Source organism: Anguilla rostrata, chromosome 10, assembly GCF_018555375.3.
Source record: "Anguilla rostrata isolate EN2019 chromosome 10, ASM1855537v3, whole genome shotgun sequence".
Taxonomy (NCBI): domain Eukaryota; kingdom Metazoa; phylum Chordata; class Actinopteri; order Anguilliformes; family Anguillidae; genus Anguilla; species Anguilla rostrata.
The window spans coordinates 40,732,591-40,754,616 of record NC_057942.1 but is presented as its reverse complement, the minus strand read 5'-3'; the positions used below and the strand labels follow the sequence as shown (position 1 = coordinate 40,754,616).

General features: G+C 41.8%; 1 protein-coding gene across 2 annotated transcripts; it reads left to right on the top strand.

Annotated features, from left to right (window-relative positions):
* The first annotated feature begins 660 nt into the window (after window positions 1–660).
* On the top strand, window positions 661–21,896 carry ark2cb (arkadia (RNF111) C-terminal like ring finger ubiquitin ligase 2Cb). Of its 2 annotated transcripts, XM_064297147.1 has the most exons (8): window positions 708–1,425; window positions 12,305–12,623; window positions 13,141–13,266; window positions 13,492–13,621; window positions 13,866–13,970; window positions 14,782–14,877; window positions 16,759–16,862; window positions 17,862–21,896. In XM_064297147.1, exons 1-8 carry the CDS (start codon window positions 1,365–1,367, stop codon window positions 17,977–17,979), a joined length of 1,059 nt encoding a protein of 352 aa, XP_064153217.1. In that variant the 5' UTR covers window positions 708–1,364; the 3' UTR covers window positions 17,980–21,896. The 2 variants fall into 2 exon arrangements, 1 of the variants encoding a protein (XP_064153217.1); XR_010323857.1 differs by lacking the exons at window positions 12,305–12,623; window positions 13,141–13,266; window positions 13,492–13,621; ... (2 more) ...; window positions 16,759–16,862; window positions 17,862–21,896 and adding an exon at window positions 2,451–3,742 and having other exon boundaries at window positions 661–1,425.
* The last annotated feature ends 130 nt before the right edge of the window (window positions 21,897–22,026 follow it).

Here is a 22,026-nt window from a genome sequence, read left to right as displayed (position 1 = left end):
CTCCTACAATTAAATTTATTCATACTGAAAATAAAATAAAACCATAAGAAAACATTCAAATAAAATGAAATACAAAGCAAAAGTCAATTTATGTCCTAAAGGCCTTCTTTAACATACTTGTAGTATATGTGCCTGACCTGATAATCTCAATTTTCAGTTAAAATATGTGAAAATGCATCTAGAGAATGAAAGGCGACATTCTGAATGGAGAAGATTGAGCTAAATTTATTACTGTCAATGGTATAATTGTATTGTTTTTTGTTGCCATCAGTAATTTGAAAAAGCAAATAACATTTTCCAAACTACTTGCTATGTAATAGCTTGTAAGAAGCTGTTTAAAAGTTTCGTAGTGGATTTTGTAACCCTGCATTTGCATTCTGCATCGTGACAGTTATGTTTTAACAACAACAAAAAACAATAATTTTCCATGGTGTTCCATACATATGATCAGAGGTGAACACACGTTTTTCTTAATTGACAGCCGGTTGAAAGGAAAACGCACAAACTCGAGGACACTGCGGCCGCTTGAGATTCAGTTTGACACAACAGTGTCAGAGTACTAAATTGCAGCTACTTATTTCAAGACCACATAAGACGCTACGTTATAGGTACGCAAGATGGCACTCGCGCTTAAAGAGAAAAGGCCGGACCTGAGCTACCAGATATGGGCCCTGCTAGACCATTAGAATCTGGTGGGACTATGTCATTATGATATTCGGAATACTTCCAACACTTCCAATGTTGTTTATGTTGCAGCCGAGAACAAACTGCTATTTCTTTGCCGTGATAAATTCTCTAAGTTAAAATTCAGTCCGTTGCATATTCGTGAATCACAGTCGGCTGTCATTTAAAATGTGCTGTCTATGCTGTTTTAACGAGCGAATATCAAATTATTAATTGATGCGGAAACCTTTTTTTGGAGATAAAACTGTAGGCATTGCAAATGGCATTATCTTGCTTTCAGATCGGTTCTTAGGGATGCAATGTAACAATATTGTGGTTAATAAATGATCTCTGTGCGAATATTTGTGTAAATGTATCCAAAATTGAACTGTTTGGGGCTTTGTGTTACAATGTTTTATTTAGTTAGTACTGTAAAATGTGTATAAAATTAATTGGAGGCTTTATTTTATAAACATTGGCGTGAGGCTATGCTTTAAACCCTGAGAATTTGATCTCGTAGTACTATGTCTGCTAGGACCGGAAGTCAATGCTTAGTGTGCGATTGGTTGGTTCTGTCTTTGTCCATGAGGCAGCTGTATGATCTACCCCACATTTGAATATATAGGAGATAGGAAGGGATCATTTTTCATGGGCCATATATAACAGTGGAGAAGGCTGCGGTACTATCAAAGGTTACCAGAATGGTTCTAGTGCATGTTGGATATCTGGTTCTTCCTGTTTTTGGCTCTGTAAGACATAGAGGTATTGTAAAATTCTTTTTATTTTCTTGGACAAAAACTGCATACATAGGGAACAATCTTGTTAGCCATTCTTTTAAAAACAGAAACGAGGCGATAATCGCGTTTGGGTTTGTTCCTGACATAGGTTTAGCTAGCTGTTAGCTACCTAGCTAATCATCAAAATGCGAATTTGATTTACTAGCCAGCTAGCTAACTAATATTAAACCAACGCATCTGGGTCTTCACCCACTACCTAGCAAGCAAACTAATGTTAGACACATATTAGCTAACGGGTTTAGCTATCTTATATTAGCGTTGCAATGGTATTTGCTGGTGCTGATTTTCCAGCTAGCGGACTATGGGATATGTTGATACATTCGCTAAGTTAGCTAGCTAGCTAACGTTAGACTCGATAAATGTTTGTCTTACCACCTGCTATGTGGTTAGTCTAGTTTAACACAATGATCGGAACTTGGTTAGCTATCTAGCTAGCTACCCTGCGCCAAACAGTTGAAACGCCACTTGTGTTTTGTCTGCATATCTGCTGTTTACTGCTACGGTGGCTAGCTATCAAGCAGTTTTTTGGCTAACGTTGGTTCATCCAAATTTGGAATGGGCTTACATTGGAATCCAAAGGGTATAGCTGGCTAGGTAGCTATTTAACACAAGCTAATTTAGAATGGTATCCAGTAATCAATACGATTTTGAAGTATCAATTGCGTGTCAAATATAGCTTAGCTACCTAGCTAAACTGGTTTACGTAGACATCCTGTGGACACGACTAGCCCAACACTAGAGTGCAAGGTGTCGTGCGCAACGCAGAAGTCTCAAGCAGTTCTGCATTTCCTGTTGTTTGGTAAACCAGGGTAATATTTTAACGTTAGCTGTCATTGTCAGACTGTTGTCCTTTTAGTCAACGTTAGCCAGCTAGAATTTGTGCTGATTATATAATAATACTAGCTAGAAATAAATGACGTGCCTCTTGAAGTACAGTGGCATCAACAATTTCATTGTGCTTTATTTCTGTTCTTTTTCCCCGTTTCATAGTATGGAGGCTGGCTCTACATTCTGCATTTATCAGATCTTTGTCGTCCCCCTCCATTGTGTAGCTAATGACCATCTGCTGCTGTGTGGTGTGGCCTCTGCCTGTACTCCGCATTTAGCTGTATTGTGAATCCCTTCTTCCTCATTTCCTCTTTCCATCAGAAGACGACATTGGTATTTAAACAAAATATATTTTAATAGTAAATTTATCCTCTTGTTTAAGTCTAAAATTATAACATCTTCTAGAGAACGCTGTCTTTTTTCCTGTCAAATTGCTGTACAGTTAATAACCCATTGTAGAATTAGAAGTTAAAACAAATGTCATTGTGTACCCCCCATCCAGTCTTAAGTAGACTACATAATACTGTAAATCCCTGTAAAGTGGATACATTTTGTGTAGATTCGATTATAGCGCTGCTTGATCGAACACCAGGATTTGTCTCATTTTCGTTTTCATTTTTTTTCTTTTTTCAAAAAAGGTGCATTGTACCGAGCGTCATTTTATAATTCGTCCGAAATTGCCGTCGCGTTACATCATCTGACATTCAATATTGAATATTTTGGTATTTTCTATTAAAGGGGTATGTCGCTGCAGTGCTTGCTTTACCTCTTTTATACTTAGTATTTTCAAGCATTTTAATCGCAAACGGCCTATCTGTCCGAATGAGTTTCAATGAAAAATGCGACGGTACACTGCACCTGTGTCAACTGTTAAATGGCCAGTCATAATCCTGTCCGTGTGTGTAGCCCTTTGTTCCTTTTGAAATGTGTGCTCGTGAAACCCGTGTACATCTATAGCCATAACTGGCTTGCCAAAGCCCAAACGATTTACTAATTCTAAACATTTCCCTGGTGATTCATTGCTGTGCAAATTCTACACCTATTTACAAAGCACAAAATGCTGTCCATTCCACAGGGATAATTATATAGACTATTCCTCCACTGCTATAGATATCCTCAGAATAAAAAAAAAATGTCTTTATTCTTTGGTTGTGGTTTTCTACCTTTTTTTTGTTCTTGTATTAGAATTTAAAAGCATGGTCATTTTATTCTTATTTTGTTTTATACATTGAATAGTAAATTCCAATGTAATCTTCCTGTAGAAAATATGTACCCTGCTGTACTGTATTGTGCTATAGCATACACATCTGCTCATTGGATGCTGCTTTTGTTCTGTTAACCCTATACGGAGCATGGTGGGCCTTGTCTTTGGTTGTTTTTGCATGTAATTATTATTATTACACAATTCCACATTTTACTAATATTTTCAATAAAGAATATAGTATTTTTCCTAACCTTCAGTGTGCTTCTTGCTGATATCCATTTATTGTCTTACCCCCCCCCCCCCCCCCCCCCAACACCCCTCCCTGCTGTGACGGATTGACTGTTTCCTTGCTTTTTTTCATCACAAGGCCTGAGTGAGATTATCTGCAGTCATCTCTGTGGTAATTGTACGGAGACACTTGAAGGTGCAGTCCTGTCCTGATGTTAAAATTCACAGGATGAAGAAAAAAAAAACGCCTCTCTGACTGTGAAATGGAGTCTGAGAGGTCGCCCGCTTGTCGATAGATGCACACCTTTATTCTGATTACTTGAAGTGAGCATACTTATTTCCGTATTTCTAAAAATTGAACCAGTCATGTTGACTGAATGATGTGTTAAAAAGCACACAATAGACAGTTATATTTTTTAATATAAATTGGGTGTATTCCTAAATCAGCCAAATTAATTCTGAAGAATGTTCTAGAAAGGAAATGCTTTAAACTGCACCTTTAAGTCTCTACTTGACAATGTTAATACTGATCAAAATGCAATGTAGACTTTGCCTGTTTCCTCTAGGCTTTAAGGGGTTGGTTAACCGTGCCGTAGAGCAATCTCCCAATTTCCAACATCAGTTAAAATACATTCTGTCTGTTTCAGGTCAAAAGGATTAGTCTACAAATTTGTATCATGGAGGCCTAGCAATTGGCTGTTGGAATAGCATTGTTTTAGTGAAGAGTGTCCAAGGACAACTTTCTATGAACAATTTGCATTACCCAGAAAGCTTTCCTATGAATGATTTGTGTTTTCTTGAAAGTGAGAAATCAGAATCAGAATCAGAATGCTTCACAGGGAAGCCTGGCTAACGTGTGAACCATTCACAACCACTTTTAAGATGCTGGTATTTAGTTGGGTAATCGGAGCCCATGTGGTGAACGCATTAAAGTTTATCATTGGGCGAAACCCGATGTGCAGAAGCTGCTGTTTTCTGATTGGATGAAAATGTGCGCTGGGAGTTCTTCCAGTTGCTTTGGCATTCGCTGTGGGGGGCAACACTCACGGAAGTCCCATGCCAGGGCCTTTAGTATCATATTGACAGTAGCGCTCAAGGGTAGTTCATAAATCTGACAGGAAACCATTTATGACAGCATTTTGAACTTTAGTGTCCTCTTAAAAGAGTTACGAGATGAGGCTAGACTTGGCTCGCAGCCATTTCTAAGACTTGTGCAATTTCGAGACTATACCTAATGAAATGCATAAAACATATCAATGTGTTGCATAAAATGGTCTTGGCAAAATGTTAATTTTATTGCTCATTGTTTCTTCACAAAGAAAGGAAGTAAATGTATGCATTACTATGTACAGTAGCTGTCACTGGAAAACTATAGCACTGCGAGCTTATAGTTAAAATTTTATTTTCCTACAGTGTTTCTTTTGTGAATATGCAAGGGGGAACATACTGAGCCAATGCTAATGTGATGCCGGCAGTCATTTTTTTCCCAGCAGTTGAACTAGTTTGCAGTGTAACCAGAGAGACGTGCAGCAAACATGTCTTCAGAAATCCTTCATTCTTGAATTTGTCAATGTCAAAAAGCAATCAGAGGGATGTCGAAATTTTGTGTGTACGTTTTGTGAGCCCTGAAAGAGTGATGCTCAATCACTGAATTATTGTGGCTTTGCGTGCACACACTCATGGATCTGTGTGGAGCGGTCAGTTCAGATAAATGCAGGACATAACACCACTTGTACCACACTGGCTGGGACACTATTCATACACTTCGATGTGTACAGAAGGACAGATGAGGACAGAAGCACTGGTCTCAAGGACTCCTGTATAATTATTAATGGATGCACTGTTGTTTCTTACATCACGGGAACATTATGGGTCTGTATTTCGATTATGCTGATGCAGTATTTGTATAAATTCTGTATCCCAGAATTGTGGGTATTACTATGAAATTCTCACTGCAGTTACCCATTGCAAAGAGAGAGAGAGAGATGGAGAGAGAGAGAGAGAGAGAGAGAGAGAGAGGGAGCTGTGTCCCCCCAGGTACAGGCTGGCCGAATAATGCATCCTGAAAAACTGTCAAACAGTGGCAGCATCATTTCCTATGTGAGTACTTCACCAGCCCTGCCTAATTCAATTTAAGCTTACCGATGCAGAACCCCAAAAAGGATACCACTTTCCCCCATTTGTGGATCACACGGCCAAAAGCAGTGTCAGATCAACACTGAGGGATTTAATATTAAACTCTTAACAAAGGACCTATGCAGAAGAGAGGGTTCCATTTCAGAGATATAAATATTAATATTTATTGGGTAGGTTCATGCATGCTATGTCTTGCTAAATTACTTTCCAGTACTTTTTCCATACCGTTTTCCTCAGCGCTTGCATGCTGAATTAGAGCACAGCATATGCAGTGTTATGCAGTTATATATGTAATATATATTATATACAGCGTATGTGTAATTGTACACCAATTGTACAACACAAAGTTTTATTTTCTAGCCTGAAATGACAGAGTGCTGATGGTATTGTAGTGTAAACCTTCTGACCGAGTGCTCATTGTAAAACGTCTGAAAAAGCGTTTGCAGTTCTGAGGTTCTTTTCTGTGATGCCACAGTCAGGCAAATAGTAGTTCACATGAGGCCCGAATTTAGCCAGTAGGACCAAACCATGTCATTTTCAACTATATTTTGAATTAGATTGAGCTATACGTTTAGGCAAACTGAAGTGACCTCAGGGAAAAGTCACATGTCCATCAAACATAGCTACTATTTGTAGGGATGTTATTTAAGAGGAGAGCAGCTGGCGGAGTGCAGTTTTTAAAACCATTATTCTTCAGTATCTCATCCCTCTCATTGTTGCTATGTTCTTTTGTAGGTACTATTGTTTTTCTGTTGTTCCCCGGTGTCCTTGCTAAATTCCCAACATGGCTCTCTCAACCTGCCACCTGATCGTCCCCCAGTGTAATTAGCTAAAAATCATTCTCTCCCTCTTCACCTCAGCTGTGAGTTCTGTGGCGCAAAATGGCCGCCGTACATCACCTAGGAAGGTGCTACACATCGGTGGTGGTGAGGGGGGGGGGCGCAGTCGCACTGTGCAATGGGGAGTTTGCGTTCGACGGCGCGTGGGGGGGAGAGAGAGGGTTCCCGCCCGCCGCAGTGGCGCACGTTCTTCACCAGGAAGCAGAGCGCTAAGATCCAGAGAAGTCCCAGAGGGGCTCGGAGCCGCTGACAGATGATTTCGGGGGGGAAGGCGAGACGTGCTCGGAATGCGGCCAGAACCGAAGGATTGGGAGGGGTGTGGGGTGGGGGAGGGGGGTGGTTAGGGAGTGCTGCGGACTCTATTTCTTATTTATTTCTTCGGCTGATTCTGCTGGCTGATGAAATCCCCCCCCCTGAGGCCAGTTTTACCTCTAGGCTGGGAGTGCAAAAGACCCGATTAGTTTTGTAAATGCAGTCTAGGTGGAGATAGAGCACTTTAGAGCAAGGTCATGGCATAATATGTTTGTGTAGCCATCTTTTTTTCATTTGTTTGCTTTCTGCAGACTGGGTATACTGCAGTGCCCGTGACTGAGCTAGTGTGTGTCTGAATTCGTATTGGTAAACGTAGGCAACAGCACTTTCTAGTTCAGATGATGATTATGGAATGTGGCGTTTGCTACTGTACATTTCGGCACAGTAAAACAGTGCTGAAATACAGATTGTAATTTGTACGACAGCAATATGCCTTAATGAGCCCACAGCCACTAAGGAGATTGTCCATCCATTGCAGAGAGTGCTACTCTTCCTGATTGCATTTTGACATTGTGGATGTCTAGCTGGAAGAAAGGCTGACTTGGGGGGGGGGGGAGGAACTTATAACTAATTATCTGTGTTCCAGCCCTAAATCAATGTATGCCTTATTAAATATCACACCACAATGATATGTCAGCAGAAAGCAAAAATCAGCACTCAATATTTGGTCAGATCACCAAATTGTAAATTTGCCCTTAACTTGACCAGTGGCATAAATGCAAGTGTCATTTGTCAAAAACATTTTATTTCATCCATTTTAATGATTGAGGAACTTGCTTAACTGTGTTAACAAGCAAAAAAAAAAACTTGATTACTCTTGCCCATAAAGATATTCATGTGCAGTGACACTTATGGTGCATAAGCCAACATAGGCAACATACCATAAGAGAAACAGTGCACATGCATCTGTCGGCACTGTATTTCTCTTTCATCGATGCTGAGCATCATTGCAACCTTTGCTGACAATATCACATTATGACGGTTCTAAAATTCTACTGCTTGAATCGCAATATAACAGTAATGACAGTTCTTATATAGCAGGTGACCAGTCTTCTGTTTTCGTCACATCCATTGCCTCAGATTACATGAATGCGTACGGTACCATCCGTCAGTTCGGTCAAACGACAGATCCCATTATGCAGCTTATTTTTCAGCATCACAGAATTGCAGGAAAATGTAATTGTGTGGACTGAATGTTTGCAATGCCAGAGTTTGTTCACTATAGATGCCAGGAATTCATTTTTGCTGTTCTAAATCATAATTTCAGAAGACTATAGATGGGCACTGGACTAAATCAAAATGAAGAAGTAAATACAGTTGAAATACATTAAGTAATTTCTCTGTGCAATTGCAAAATTTGGTGCAGTTTTGGTTTCATCACATGGCAACTCCTACCTTGACAAGGTATAAATCTGTCAATGGTGTGGCAGACCTGTTCACAATTACATGCACTTTGTGGAAACAGAAGACAACAATTGTGGCTTTTAGAAATAAATATTCACAGCTGAGGTTGAGGTTAGGAAACAAGACAGTTGTTTTCTTGAACTGTACCATGGCTGAGTCACAATTCTTGTGTCACATTTTTGTCACGCTATCTATCAGATAAATAGGTTCATGGGATAAAAAAAAAACATACATTCCTGACACTGACAAAGTTGTTTGCATGAAATCGTTAATTTTGTTTTTAACGAAGACCACAGACCTTTCCATGACAAAGCCACCAGACTTCTGCAAAACCACAGTGAATATTATTGGTTTGGTCCTTTATTTTGTGGAATAATTTATATTTATAAATGTGGCTTTATGGTTTTCTGGAAACTTTTTATATTCCCAGTATGCTAATCATTAGTATACCGCCATATTTCATTAAATGGCCCATCCAGTTAAAAAAACTATATCGCTGCTGCTTTCTGTGTAACTTCTAAAGCTCCTGCCTTTATAGAGGTTACTCAGTCAGGGCAACATGCAAGAATATTCTCAAATAGCAGGCTGCACATTGTAAAGCAAAAATCAGCTTGTCAAAAAATATCTTCTCCCGCATTTGTTCTGGGAAGGATCGCTGACATGTCCCGTTGTTGTTGTCTCCTCGCTGGAGCACTGTCTGTTCTGCTACAGTTGAAGTCCTGTCAAGCTGACATCTAAAATTACCCATTTGCAATCGTCTCAGCGATTCTTCACAATTGTCTGCCATTTTGCCGATTTTATCCATCAAATATCATCCCATTGTGCGATGACGTACGGGCTAGACAGTGGAATTCTTTGAAATGTTAATTTAGTTGCATCAGGGTAGCAGAGAGCCCATGACCTTTGAATGCATGCTGAATTAATCAGCTGACGTTGTGTGGTCATTTTACCTCACCATTTGAAAGCACAAAAGTTTATCTCACTTAACTTCTCCAAAAACATTTATGTTTAACCTGGCATACCTTCACATGAAACATATATATATTTTTTATAGATTCATCTTTTTTCTTTCTTCTATAATATTTATCTGCCACAGCCTTTTACAAAATTATACCCCTCAATTTTGGGTTCCCTTTTTAAAAAATGCTTATTAACACTCTAATGGGACGAAACATTGAATCAAAATGAGAGTGATTCTCAAACTGCTGACATTCCTCAATGTGTCAACGCACTTAATCATTCATCTCTCACTACACACTGTCGTCATTAGCAGTCCTGGAATAACCAATAAAGAACGTGTTATAATTTAGAGATTGTGGAGGGGTCAGTCCATTTTTCTTGATGCCATGTGCCGGAAACAGTCTGTCCATGATTCTAAATTTCCGTTTAGACTGTATCTCCTATTCACAGATGTATTACATTAAGTTCTGACGTACCAAAATATGTTAGGGAAAAAGAGGCAATCTATTACATTGTGACTTCCTAAAACCCATGGTTTCAGTGGCCCACTTTTGTGAGAATAAGTGCTAAGCAAACTTGGCCAGGCCCACAGAGAGACTGGGCCAAAAATGTGTCAACAGTTCAGTGCGCAGAAATTTCATAAACATGTCATTTAGGATAGATGTCAGGAAGTTGGATAATAAAGAGCCACACATCATCTCATTTACACTACTTAACAATCAGCTAAATGGGGCTTTTTTTCATGAATTCATATGGGTAGTAATAATGTGTTGAAGAGAAGGCAGTGTACGCACATCCAACTGGCGTGACCAGTTGCTAGGCAAAAGAATGAGACAATGAGAAAGTAATTTGCCCGTCAGCAGGTGTCCTTTATTTCCTCATAGTAATAATGTGTTGACAGTTTCAGTCATGTTTGAGTTAAAAGCAGCATTGTTTTGCGTTCAAAAAAACTGAAATAAATACGGCTGAATATAATTAACCAACAGCATTGCATTTGATTTATTAATGTTATTCCAGCAATGCCAAACAGCTGTTTTCCTCATTTATGTTTTGCATAGAAATTGGCAGTTCAAATGTTAGGGCTGTTTAATTGGCCACAGCTACCAACGTTAGACAAAATACAGCTACATCGAACATGCTGTGAATAGCATAATGGGTAATGCAATTTACTGTGTGATGGTCTTACTTCGGTGCAAAACCTTCTAAGACATGCCATTATCAAAATCACTGTCTTATTTTTTCTTGCAGTCAATCTTACTGTGAATATCTTTAGAATATGTCTTGTGCATGCTAGGATAACATATAATTAAAATTCCTCAGGGTCTTCTTCCAAAAAGAAAATAAATGCTGTAAGTCACTAAGGTGTGATGAGCTGGAAGTACATCAGACATTACAGACTGGCCTCAATCCAGCACGGTGCTGGAATGCATTCAATGAATATCTGTCTTACTGGCCCAGCACGTCACCATGTTTTATGGAATCTGGCCGTAGGTTTTCAAACGGCATTGGGATAATTTTCTTAATGTGATCTGCATTTGTCTAAAAGGCCAATCCCTGTTCCTTTAAAAATGTTAAAAATGTAAAAAAATTGTTGTTGTAGGTGGTTAGCAAGAAAAGAGGGTCTTGACCCTGCTATATTGTCTTGATCCACTGCTTGGCTAGCTACAAAGCACTAGCTCACTGGTGCTTTAGTGATGTTTCAGCTTCACTTGCTGGTCTCGAAATGCTGTCAGCAGGTCTGGCACTCATATAGATTAATCAGATGACTGTACTTGCACGTCTCCCATATTCTCCCAAGTTGATAAAGAGCATCTGTTAAGTGAGTGGTTGTAATGCTTTGTAGCTCTAGTTTCAGACTGAATTTAATAAGAGAAATAACACTGCTCTGGTCTTGCAAAACAATGACAAAACAGTCATTTCAGTGGGATGAATGCCAGAGGACTCTTTAGGTATATTCCACACAGAACCATGGTTAGTATTACGGATTCTTATAAATAGAGCGGTTAACTGACTCTGTCTAAGAGGGTTCAGTGTCATATGATATTTGTGACCTTCATGGTGAGGTATGTGCGTGTGTGAATGTGTGTGTGTGAGTGCGTGTGTGTGCATGTGTGTGTGTGTGTATGGGCATGCATATTTTCACAAACAGCAATTCCAGTATCAGTCTGCCATATGGACTATATCCTGCACAATCAAATCATGCTGTATCAGTTCCATCGACATACCAATTCTACTTCTGTCACAACCACCACTTGGCCTCCTCGTAGTAGTTTTAGTGGTGTTCCTGTTATTTATAAAAGCCAGACTACAGTCCTGACTTGTTTTTATTGACACATAATTAACGCAACACAATCAGATTAATTTTAGATACTCATGCCTGAGTGATCTCATTATATCGTTACTGTTTCCAGCCTTTAGTAAAGTCTCAGAGAAAATCAGATAATTGACGCATCTGCACGGTCCTGATTTCCGTCTGGTAGATGCCAGAGGCTTACTCTGTGAGAGAAATGCCTCCGAACCGCTCCTGAGGTGAGAAGCCAACACCGGGACCTCAACGTGACGTACCGCACCACTGATACCACTCCACCGTGCACACACACACACACACACACACACACACACACACACATATCTAAGACGTACTGCACAGCTCACCGATTACTCATACGCAGCTCAGCGGAAAGCCCTGCTGATATAGTGTAAATGCAGTGGCGTGAGGGTTTCGGGAGTAAAACACCCCCCGGTCGCCACCCCTTGTAAAACCGGCCGTCACAGTGAATAGATAGCCAGGGCCACAGCTGCTCTGGGTAAAACACTGACTAAGACAAACTAAAACAGAGCTGAACAGAGGGAGAGTAGGGAAAACCAGCCGGTGAGCGTTTTTTTTTTTTTTTGGTGGACTGACGCCACGCCCCCTCTGTCCCCCCCCCCAGGGGCTCACTTCAGCAGGCACCAGCACAGCCACGCTACCTCCTGCCGGAACTTCCACCTGGGCTCACAGGCGCCGATGTCCGCCGACTTCCCCCTGCCCCACCCGGGCCCGCCCCAGCCCCAGCCGGGCGTGGCCACCTCCCACCTGGCCCCCCCGCACCAGCACGCCCCGCAGCTCCACCAGGCCCTCCCGCCCCTGCCGGGCCCCCAGTTCCAGGAGGTCCCGGGGGCCCCGTTTCTGACTCAGGCTCTACACCAGCAGTACCTCATCCAGCAGCAGCTCCTGGAGGCTCAGCACCGGCGCATTCTCCCCCACTCCCGGTGAGCTCCCCCCATTCCCCCTCCAGTAAAAAGGGGATCTCAGCGCACAGCTCAAAGGAGAAAAGTACTTACTGATCCATTGATCAAGGGCCTGTATAACCAAGCAGGATTACAGAGTAGGCATTGAGTAAACATTACATTACATTACAGGCATTTAGCAGACGCTCTTATCCAGAGTGACTTACACAACTTTTACATAGCATTTACATTGCATCCATTTATACAGCTGGATATATACTGAAGCAATGCAGGTTAAGTACCTTGCTCAAGGGCACAACGGCAGTGTCTCACCTGAGCAAGACCAGTTACTTACCCCTCGTACTACACTGCCACCCTAAAACCCTGGAACCCTCATTAAAATCTCGAACATGGACTGAACTAAAAAGATCTGTTCCGGGTTTCACTCAGTGCAGTTATCCAGCTAACTCGGTAGTCCTGCTTGGTGATACAGGCCCCTGTTCTGTTGGCCGAAGTGACGCTAACCAAACCTTTTTGATGTGTCTCACACCTGTTGTAGGCGTGGCCAGGAGCGAGTGCCCCTCCACCCGCACCGGCTGCGCGCCGGGTACGACTACATCCCCTCGCTGCACCTCCCGCAGCCAATCACACAGCAGCCCCGCTACTTGGCAGAAGGCACTGATTGGTAATTTGGACTTCAGCATGATTCCATCAAAACTACGCTTTCTCTTCTCTTCTCTTATCTCTGCAAATATATCTTGTGGTAAATCTTAAGACACTTTTTGGAACAATGGGAAATATCTACCTACCTAATTTAGAAGGTACCCTGAAGGTACCTACATATTCAATTAAAAAAATAAACCAGTTGTCTTTGCTTGTCAGAAAAATACCAACGTATATCCCCCCACAGGGACCTCAGCGTGGACACGAGCCTCTCTCACCATCAGTATCACCTCCGACAGCTCCCGCAGCACTATCAGCATTACTTGGCATCTCCCAGGATGCATCACTTCCCTAGGAACACGTCGTCCGCGCAGGTGGTGAGTGTATCATTCCTTTAATCGCAGCCGTAAAAGACACTGCCTTTCCGGAAGCTGTTTTAAATCACTGCTACAATACAAATGCACGTTTGTGACGTACAGTATGTCATTTTCAAACACCGTGAATCCTTGTTGCTATAAGTTGATACAAAAAGGGCAATTTTTTGATGAGGATAAAATGAACATACCTAATCCCACCCTAGCACTTAATCAGAGCTATTGAATCAAACTGTATTTTTCGCAGGTTGTCCATGAAATCAGAAACTACCCCTACCCTCAGCTGCACCTTCTGGCACTGCAGAGTCTCAATCCTTCACGCCATGCAACAGCCGTTCGGGAGAGCTACGAGGTAGGCCTACCGCCAGATCACCTTTCCACTCCGTCGTGCCTGTCGTCTCAAATTCTCTGCTCATTCTGGGACCATGAAAGAAAGGACTGCCTGTGAGCATGACTGTTCTCAGCCGTCCACTTATCCATTAGAGCCCTGTCTGCGTGCTTTCTGTCCTCGGTGTTTGGTCGCTTGTCATGTTTTTAAAAAATTATTTCTTTGTTTCTGTTCATCTCCGTTTGTCATGGTTGCCGTCGTGCAGTAGCGGTGTCAGAGTGCATATGAACAGTGTCACGGTTTGTGCTAGAATTTATGAGCGGTTATTGTGATAGATTAAAACAAAGATAGATTGAAAACCATGCTGCTGCTGGCAGCTGCGACAACGCCGGCTGTCGTTTATGAGGGGGATCTATCATAAGGTGTGTGGTTTCTGGCCGGCCTGTCAAAACGCCCAGCCTGCGTCGACACAGTAAAATGTTCACTGTTAAATCAACTCTTACTGAGCACATATGGTCCTGGGTGGACTCGCACGTACTCTGTTAGAGTTGAATCAGCACTGCGCATTTTTACTGTGTTTAAGTCCGTACATGTTGAGATGATTTAGCGGGTAATCCGAGCCTGCCGTAAAGCTCTTGGCCGCACTTCCGTGACCCGATTTGCTTCTCCGGGGCCGCTTCGCTGACTCAGGCCGATATCACGATCCTCGGCGGATATAGCCCACTGGGATGCTCGCAGATGTGCAAGCAAAAAAAAAAAAAAAAATGAATAAAAAACCCAAAATCTGCCTCTCAGATGAGCGTTTCTGCCTCTTTCCGTGCACCGCTAACCGCAGGAGCTGCTTCAGCTGGAGGACAGGCTTGGCAGCGTGAATCGAGGAGCCGTGCAGACCACCATCGAGAGGTACACATTCCCTCACAAGTACAAGAAGGTGAGAAATTCCTCCTCCTTTGCAAGTCAGTGCCGCTCGTCACTGTTCAGTGCCCTATGAGGTTTAAAATTATGCTCCCTTATTTTGTATTAAAATAAAGAAAAATAACCTGGGCCTAATACACATTTCACCGACACTGGGTGGGAAAATGTGGCATGGTGCAAATGTTCAAAATGGAAATTGATTAATGCACATTGTAGATGTAAACTTTATTTACACCAAGCTTACATGACTGATGTTTTGAGTTTGTGTAGTTCTGGCCATCGATCAAATTCAGGCAGTTTGTTTACGACTAGAAAATTTGGCAGCACACTGAGGGTTCAAATAGCTCGCTAATTGGAAGTACTTCTGAAGAAGCACAGCTTACAAATGAAAGGACCGCCCAGTGACCCAACCTCCACACATAATAACCTTACCTCCCTCTGGATACAACCTGAGAATGCTAGCCAATATGCATCAATGGCAACTCACACATTTCCCCATATGATGGGATTTCCCAAACCCACTCCATAAATGGCATGACTCGGCCTAGTTATTAAATTAAATATTCCTGTTTTTGGGAGGTCTTCAAAAAACTATAAAACTATTTATAAAGCTATGTTGGTACATATTTCTCTATCTCACAAAAACAAAATTATTTATCCATCTCAGACCATGCAGGTTCACACTTTTAAAATTAAATATGTTGTTATTGATGTATCCACCTTATTCAACCATGTACGTCAAAATGTATGTGTACTTATCATGCATGTCAACCGCTCTAGGATAAAAACGAACAGCATTAATTTTGCTATACGTGGTCGTTACTGTGTCGTTATGCTCCGGCAGGAAGGACTGACATTTTAATTCTCGGCAAATCATGTACAGCGCGCCTCTCTTTCGTCCCCGAGAAAGAACAAACATTGCATTTAATTTCGCTCGAGTAACCAAAGCTATTTCACAGTGACAGCATACATCTCCCCCATTTCACCAAGCAATCTGAATCACTTTATGTGCACGAAATGTCTGCATTCCAATCGGGTTGGAATGGGTCTTGTCCACAGATAGAATTTTTGAGTGCAGGTTGTAAAATATATACAGGCCCGGGGATCTGGGCTTGACTTTTAAGGGGCTGTAAAGGGAATTTCTGTCCTCTTGTTCCTCGGGGTAGACTAATCAAAAGGTTTCTGAGAGATAATGAGCACGGCCCAGTGGTAATCAAAGAATGCTTCTCAATCCCCCGTTCACCAGGGAAACAGAAAAGAGATGCGATACTCTCACCTCACTTTAATTAAAAGCAGGGATCAAGGTTTGTCCTGCTCTGAATGCAGCGGCTTTCAATAAATTCATGGGGGAAAGAAAGAGCTGGGAACACTGGAAAGCATTTGAGGATAATATTTCTTCTCTGCCGAGTTTATTTTAGCATCTTTATGAAACAAAAAAAAAAACACCAAATGCTATGACAGAGGCACATTTTTATCATTAGTGCAAAGCTACAGGAAATAGCAAAGAGGCTTTGACATATGGCTGTTGAAAGGTTTCTGTTGTCATGGTACTTGCAGCCTGAACATCAAATCTTAGTGTGTTTGTGTGTGTGTGTGTGCGTTTGTGTGTGCTTGAGTGTGTGTGTGTGTGCGTGTGTGTACTGCGTACGTGCATATGTGTGTGTGTGTTCATGGCGCGTGCACAAGTGCATGCACTCATGTGTATGTGTTGCGTGTGTGTGTGTCTGTGCCCATTTTTTTTTGCCGATGACCCCGGTGCCGCCTTCTTTCCAGCTCCAGAGCGCCAAAACATTGACTCACTTCTGTCCTTCATTAGATGAAGCGCTTAACTTGTCCCGGTGTAATTAAAGGTTCTCGTGGAATTGCCTTGCGACTGATTGATATGCTCCTGTCCCAGAGAAAACCAGCGGACTTGAAGATATCGATGGACGAAGAGGAGTCGGACATCGATGAGAAATGCACAATATGCCTGTCGATGCTGGAGGACGGAGAGGACGTGAGGTAATTCATCAGCAGGCCAGACACGTGCGCGTGACCTGCAGGGTTTTTTTTTTGTCCTTGGTAATAACATGCTCTGCCTGGAGTGCTTTGTCCACTTTATCTACATAAAAAGTGTACACTCAATTTATATTCAATGCGTTGTGGGACAAAACTTTAGTGTCATTTCCCCAAAAAAAACGATGATTCATTGGTATTGATTTCATATCTGGTTTGTGCACCTCTCTGAACTGTGTGAAATAAGGTTTATGGGTGAGCTGTGGGGTGAAACTAGTCCTTGAAACCTCAGCTGAGATAGTCAAGGAGTACACTTCTATAATGCTGACTTGGTGATTAATGTAGAACCAACCGATTAATGTGTGCATGTGTGTGTGAGTGTGTGTATGCATGTGTGTGTGTGTGTGCGCTTGTGTTTGTGCGTGTGCGTGTGTGAGGGTGTAGATCAGCCTGCCAGCTCTGCATTTGAGCTCTCAGACTCCTCCCCCCACCCCCTCCCCCAACGCCCCCCCCCCCCCCCCAGCTGTCTGTGAGCATGCGGGTGTCTCTGGTGACCTTGTGTGACACAGAGGGAGGGGGGAGGGGGGGTGGGGACGGGACGTGTGGGGGGGGGGAGGTCCTGGCTCTGTCCTGCCATCTCAGAAAGAGCAGTAAGAGGTATTTTAATAGCCTCCATATTTAGCACCCTCCTTCTGGGTATTTTACTCTTTCTCTTTTAGATGTAGTCAGCTCACAAATTAACACTGTATGAGGTCTGAGAGAAGCTTCAGAACTGAGGATCTGTTGCATGGATGCTTATTATATATTACTGTAATACATTTTACATTCATGAGTCTGTTTGCAGACTATATTTCTAAATGGGATTGAATTGAATTGAATAATGAACTGAACTGAACTGAACTGAGCTGAATTGAATTGAAGTGCATTGACTTGCATACTAATCTTGTATTCAAAGGTGTATTCAGTCTTGTGTTGATTGAGTGTTGTTATTGTTTCTGTCCACAGGAGGTTACCATGTATGCACCTCTTCCACCAGGCCTGTGTGGACCAATGGCTGGCCACCAGCAGGAAGTGCCCCATCTGCCGGGTGGACATCGAGACCCAGCTGACGCCGGACAGCTGATGCCCCGCGGTAGCCCTGGACTTTGGTCCCGCCGTTCCTCCTCACCCCCGCCTCCTCCCGCCACCCTCCTCCTCCTCCCTGGGGCCCCTCGAGCCCTTCGCCGAATGTCTCCTGTCTTCGACCGCTTCCAACCCCGCCACCCGGGCCGCCCCGAAGACGACCGGAGGAGAAGAAGCGACGGGCAAAAGAAAAGAGGAAAAAAAAAGAAAAGCACACTCACGGAAGAACAGCAGAGAGATGCAGGGAAGAAGAGGGAATAAGAGGGCTTCGTGATGGACTGAGAGAGGATCGGATTCTCGGTCGCCATCGCAAAGGGTGGGGGATGTCGTGAAAGAGGTGGGGGCCGGTTTTCCCCCCAGATGTGGTGGTGGTGGGGGGGTGGGGTGCAGTGCTGTGCTTCACGGTCTTTTAATGATAGGGGCAATGAACAAATACTGCACAGCATGCTGTCCTTAGTGCTGGATATGTAGAAAAAAAAGCCTGTTTTAGAGAGAGAGCACTAGCCTGATGCCGTGTTTGTGTCTGTGGTGGTACGTATAGCCCCCTGGGTTTTCATTTTAAGACATTTTCAAGTGTTTGGTCTGATCAGTGAGAGAGGTTATTCAAATCTATATGATCATATATTTTGGGATTATGAGATGTTATTCTTTCCTGGAAAAGTCTTTGTGCTTTATCGGAAAAAAAGAGTAGAACGAGCTTGCGATTGGTGGCAGGGGGTCACGCATTAGTATAACGTGGTTTACAAGGTGATCGCTCAATCCAAAAGCCAAATGCCTCTCCTATGCCATAAAACGTAGGTCTCTCTGCTGATTGCGCATAGTTACCAGTGGAGGAGTGGCTAGTTTGTGGCTGTACATGTCCTTGGTGAACGCATGGCCATCCAAGCTTGTACAAATAAGTCTCTAGTTCTTGTGCCCCTCCCCTTCATATAGTAGCCACTTCAGAAGCTTTCCTTCAGTGTTAGCCTGGGCTGTTTCTTGAGTTTGAGAAGAAGAGGGGTTTTGTACACGCATGTGGTAGCTGTCAGAGAATTGTGGCTTCTTTTTACGCACTAACAAACGACATGAGAAATTCCACCCCAGCTGGATGGCTAGACCTGACATGAAGAAATATCTTCATCCTGCTCTTTCACTGGCCACAGGTGGACCCCCCTTTGTAACATTAACCTTACTGCCTAAAAAAAATTTAAAAAAACAAGCACATGTGATCTTTTTTAATGACTGTTTCAATATCAGCAGCCAGTGTTTGCAGAGAATAAGCAAACGTGTTTCTCGTGTTTTTTTTCGGTGTATTGGACCGCCCGTGTGGTTGCTAGCCTGTGTTGCCATAACGATGAAGACCGCGCTGTGACGGTGGCAGTATTTTCCGTGTGACGCGCATCGTGGTGCTTTTTCAGCCGCTGGAACGTGAGGGGGGGGGGAAAAAAGCCATCTGTTTGAGAAAACCAAACAACATCCCTTGTCTGTCAGACTCACTGCTAGCTAATGTAGCTGTAGGACATTTATCTTCATGTTTCCTATCCGTCTGCCTGTTTGTCTGAATGTCTCAATTAAAACTGGACATTGGACAGGTCCGTGTCCATTTTAACTCAATTTTAAACAAGAGCTGCAAAGCTGCTGTTCTATTTATTGCTTTATTTTCCTTTTTTTGTAATGCACTATAATCTTAAGTTGCCTCAAATTGATTTTGATCCAGAGAGTATTTTCCTGTAACTGCTTGTGCAATTGCACCCAGTGGTTTATCTTAACTGTATATTCAGCCCAGTGCATTCTGGGAAAACCAGTGTGCTTTATGGTTCTTTGTTACTGCTGCATCGTTTTCCTCATCCCAGAAATATATATGAGAAAGGCTAGGGCTGATTGGGCCTCATTCACAATACTGAAATTATCCTTACCTACAAAAAATGTGTGGTTCCTACAAAAAAACAAACATGAGATTCATAACACTTGTGCAGACCTTTGTTTTTGTGCGTATCCCAGGTGTATGAGATGATGAATGCTGGCTGTTTGTAAATTTTATGCGCAATCCTGTTTATGTGATTTGCATAAGGAAACACAGTTTTGCGATCGTTTTGTGAATGAGGCCCATTGTCTCTTTTTACAGTATCAAAAACCTTGTTCGCTGAGAGTTTCCTTTCAGCCTAGTGTGAAAAAAACAAACTACCAACTTCTTTTCTTCAAGGGAAAAATTTAACTATATTTAATGGACTGTATTATTGCAGACCATGAATATTTCATTAGGACTGTTCAATTATTTTAAAAAGCCATTGCATTAATGCAGCAGTTCTGTGTTAAATAGGCCAGATATCGGTATACTATCAAAAAAAGTGACATTCTTTGTCCTTATACTTGAAACAAGAAGTCTGGCTGGTTAGTTGAGTTGAGCTGTTCCTTTTTGGATTGGCCATATCCCCAAATTAATTGGGAGAGTGTGTTGTCTAAACTTGCCATCCATTCAAAGCAGCATTTCTAAGATCATTTCCCAACTCTTCAGTGACACAAAGGGTACTGTACCTGTTTTTGACAGAGCTCCTGTGGGGAGTAATGAACATTGACATAGTAAGCAGAGTCTTGTGAGTTGAAAATGCCTTAAATATTACACAATCATAACTTATTACTAACTGTAAATATTTGGGCATGAATTTATTTTTTTATAGTTTTGCTATTTTTATCATTTAATTTAATTAGCTGTAACACAAGGTATCAGCAAAGTATTTTTAAAAAGACCTTGCATTGCTTAATTGAAATGCTTTGCATGCAGTTTGTATTTAAAAAAAAAAAAATTTAAAAAGCTAAAATATTTTATTTGACCTAAGCAGGGTATGTTTAGTAGTTTATTTATGTGGTGCTGTTAATATTAGTTACATTCCATTAAATGTAATTCCTCTTATTCCCTATGCTGTGATCTTGTGGACAGGCTGCAATAGAATGGGAACAGTTTTAGTGCGGTTTGAGTCCGATTTTTGCACTCTTTCGTTGAACATAAAGCAAACCATTTGCTGGCATGAGCTCGGTTGCTTTCTCAGCATCTACATCTACACGTCCTGTCCCACGTGCTTGTGTCTGTATGCCATTTCATTAACACCACCTTATGCATTTCATCCATGGCTTCTGACATTGCACCACCGGACAAGACTAACTACAAGTGCCTCAACTTCAGTGGCAACAAGTGATTCATATACTGTATAGAGCTTACAACAGTCATATTTCTGAATAGGCGTTCTTTTGAAAATCCTTACTCTATGAAAAAAGTTCTAAAAGGTTCAGGGACAAATGATAAAGGTTTTTGTGCCAGGATTTTTAAGGACATTACCCGGGAACATTTTTTTTAAATTTACAAAACAAGTGATCAATTGTGGACACATTTTAATCGGTCTTAATTTAATCAGTGTGCAGTTCACCCTTCCTAATCTATCTATGTGTCCAGGAGTTTTGACTCCTTATCTACCACAATAATAATGCTATAATAATATTACAGCACACCTCTTAGTCCAAGAGGAGTGCCATGTAATCACAGAAGCTGGGTTTAATTGATCCCTTTATTTATCTCCCAAAATGTTTAATTTACCTTTGATTTATAAAGCCCCAGTTTGTTTAAAAAATATTTAATTCCCTATAACATATTAATCTTTAAAATATGTTTTTTCCTGATTTATTATGAATTATTTGTTCCCAAGAAGGATCATTACAATCATTTTCCCATAGACCTGTGGGAACCAAACATAACATTAAAAAAAACAAAAAAACACGGTAACTGAGTTGGCAGAATGGTGTCCTATATAGAGACATTCTGAATCACAGCTTGACTTCTCCCTGCACCCAAAGGATGCTGGGAAATCTTTCACAAGCGCTCCACTGAAACATACGACTGCATACGTCATTGTACAAACCCAGTAGCCTACCAACAGTATCTTAAAAGCACAAGCTATTTAGGTGTATGTCGTTCTCAGGTTTTAATATATACGTGATAAAAATAGATGCGTTAAAATCGTCGCAGATATACCTTGAATATTACAGATTGTTTATTTGCTGCTGTTGAATGATGCTG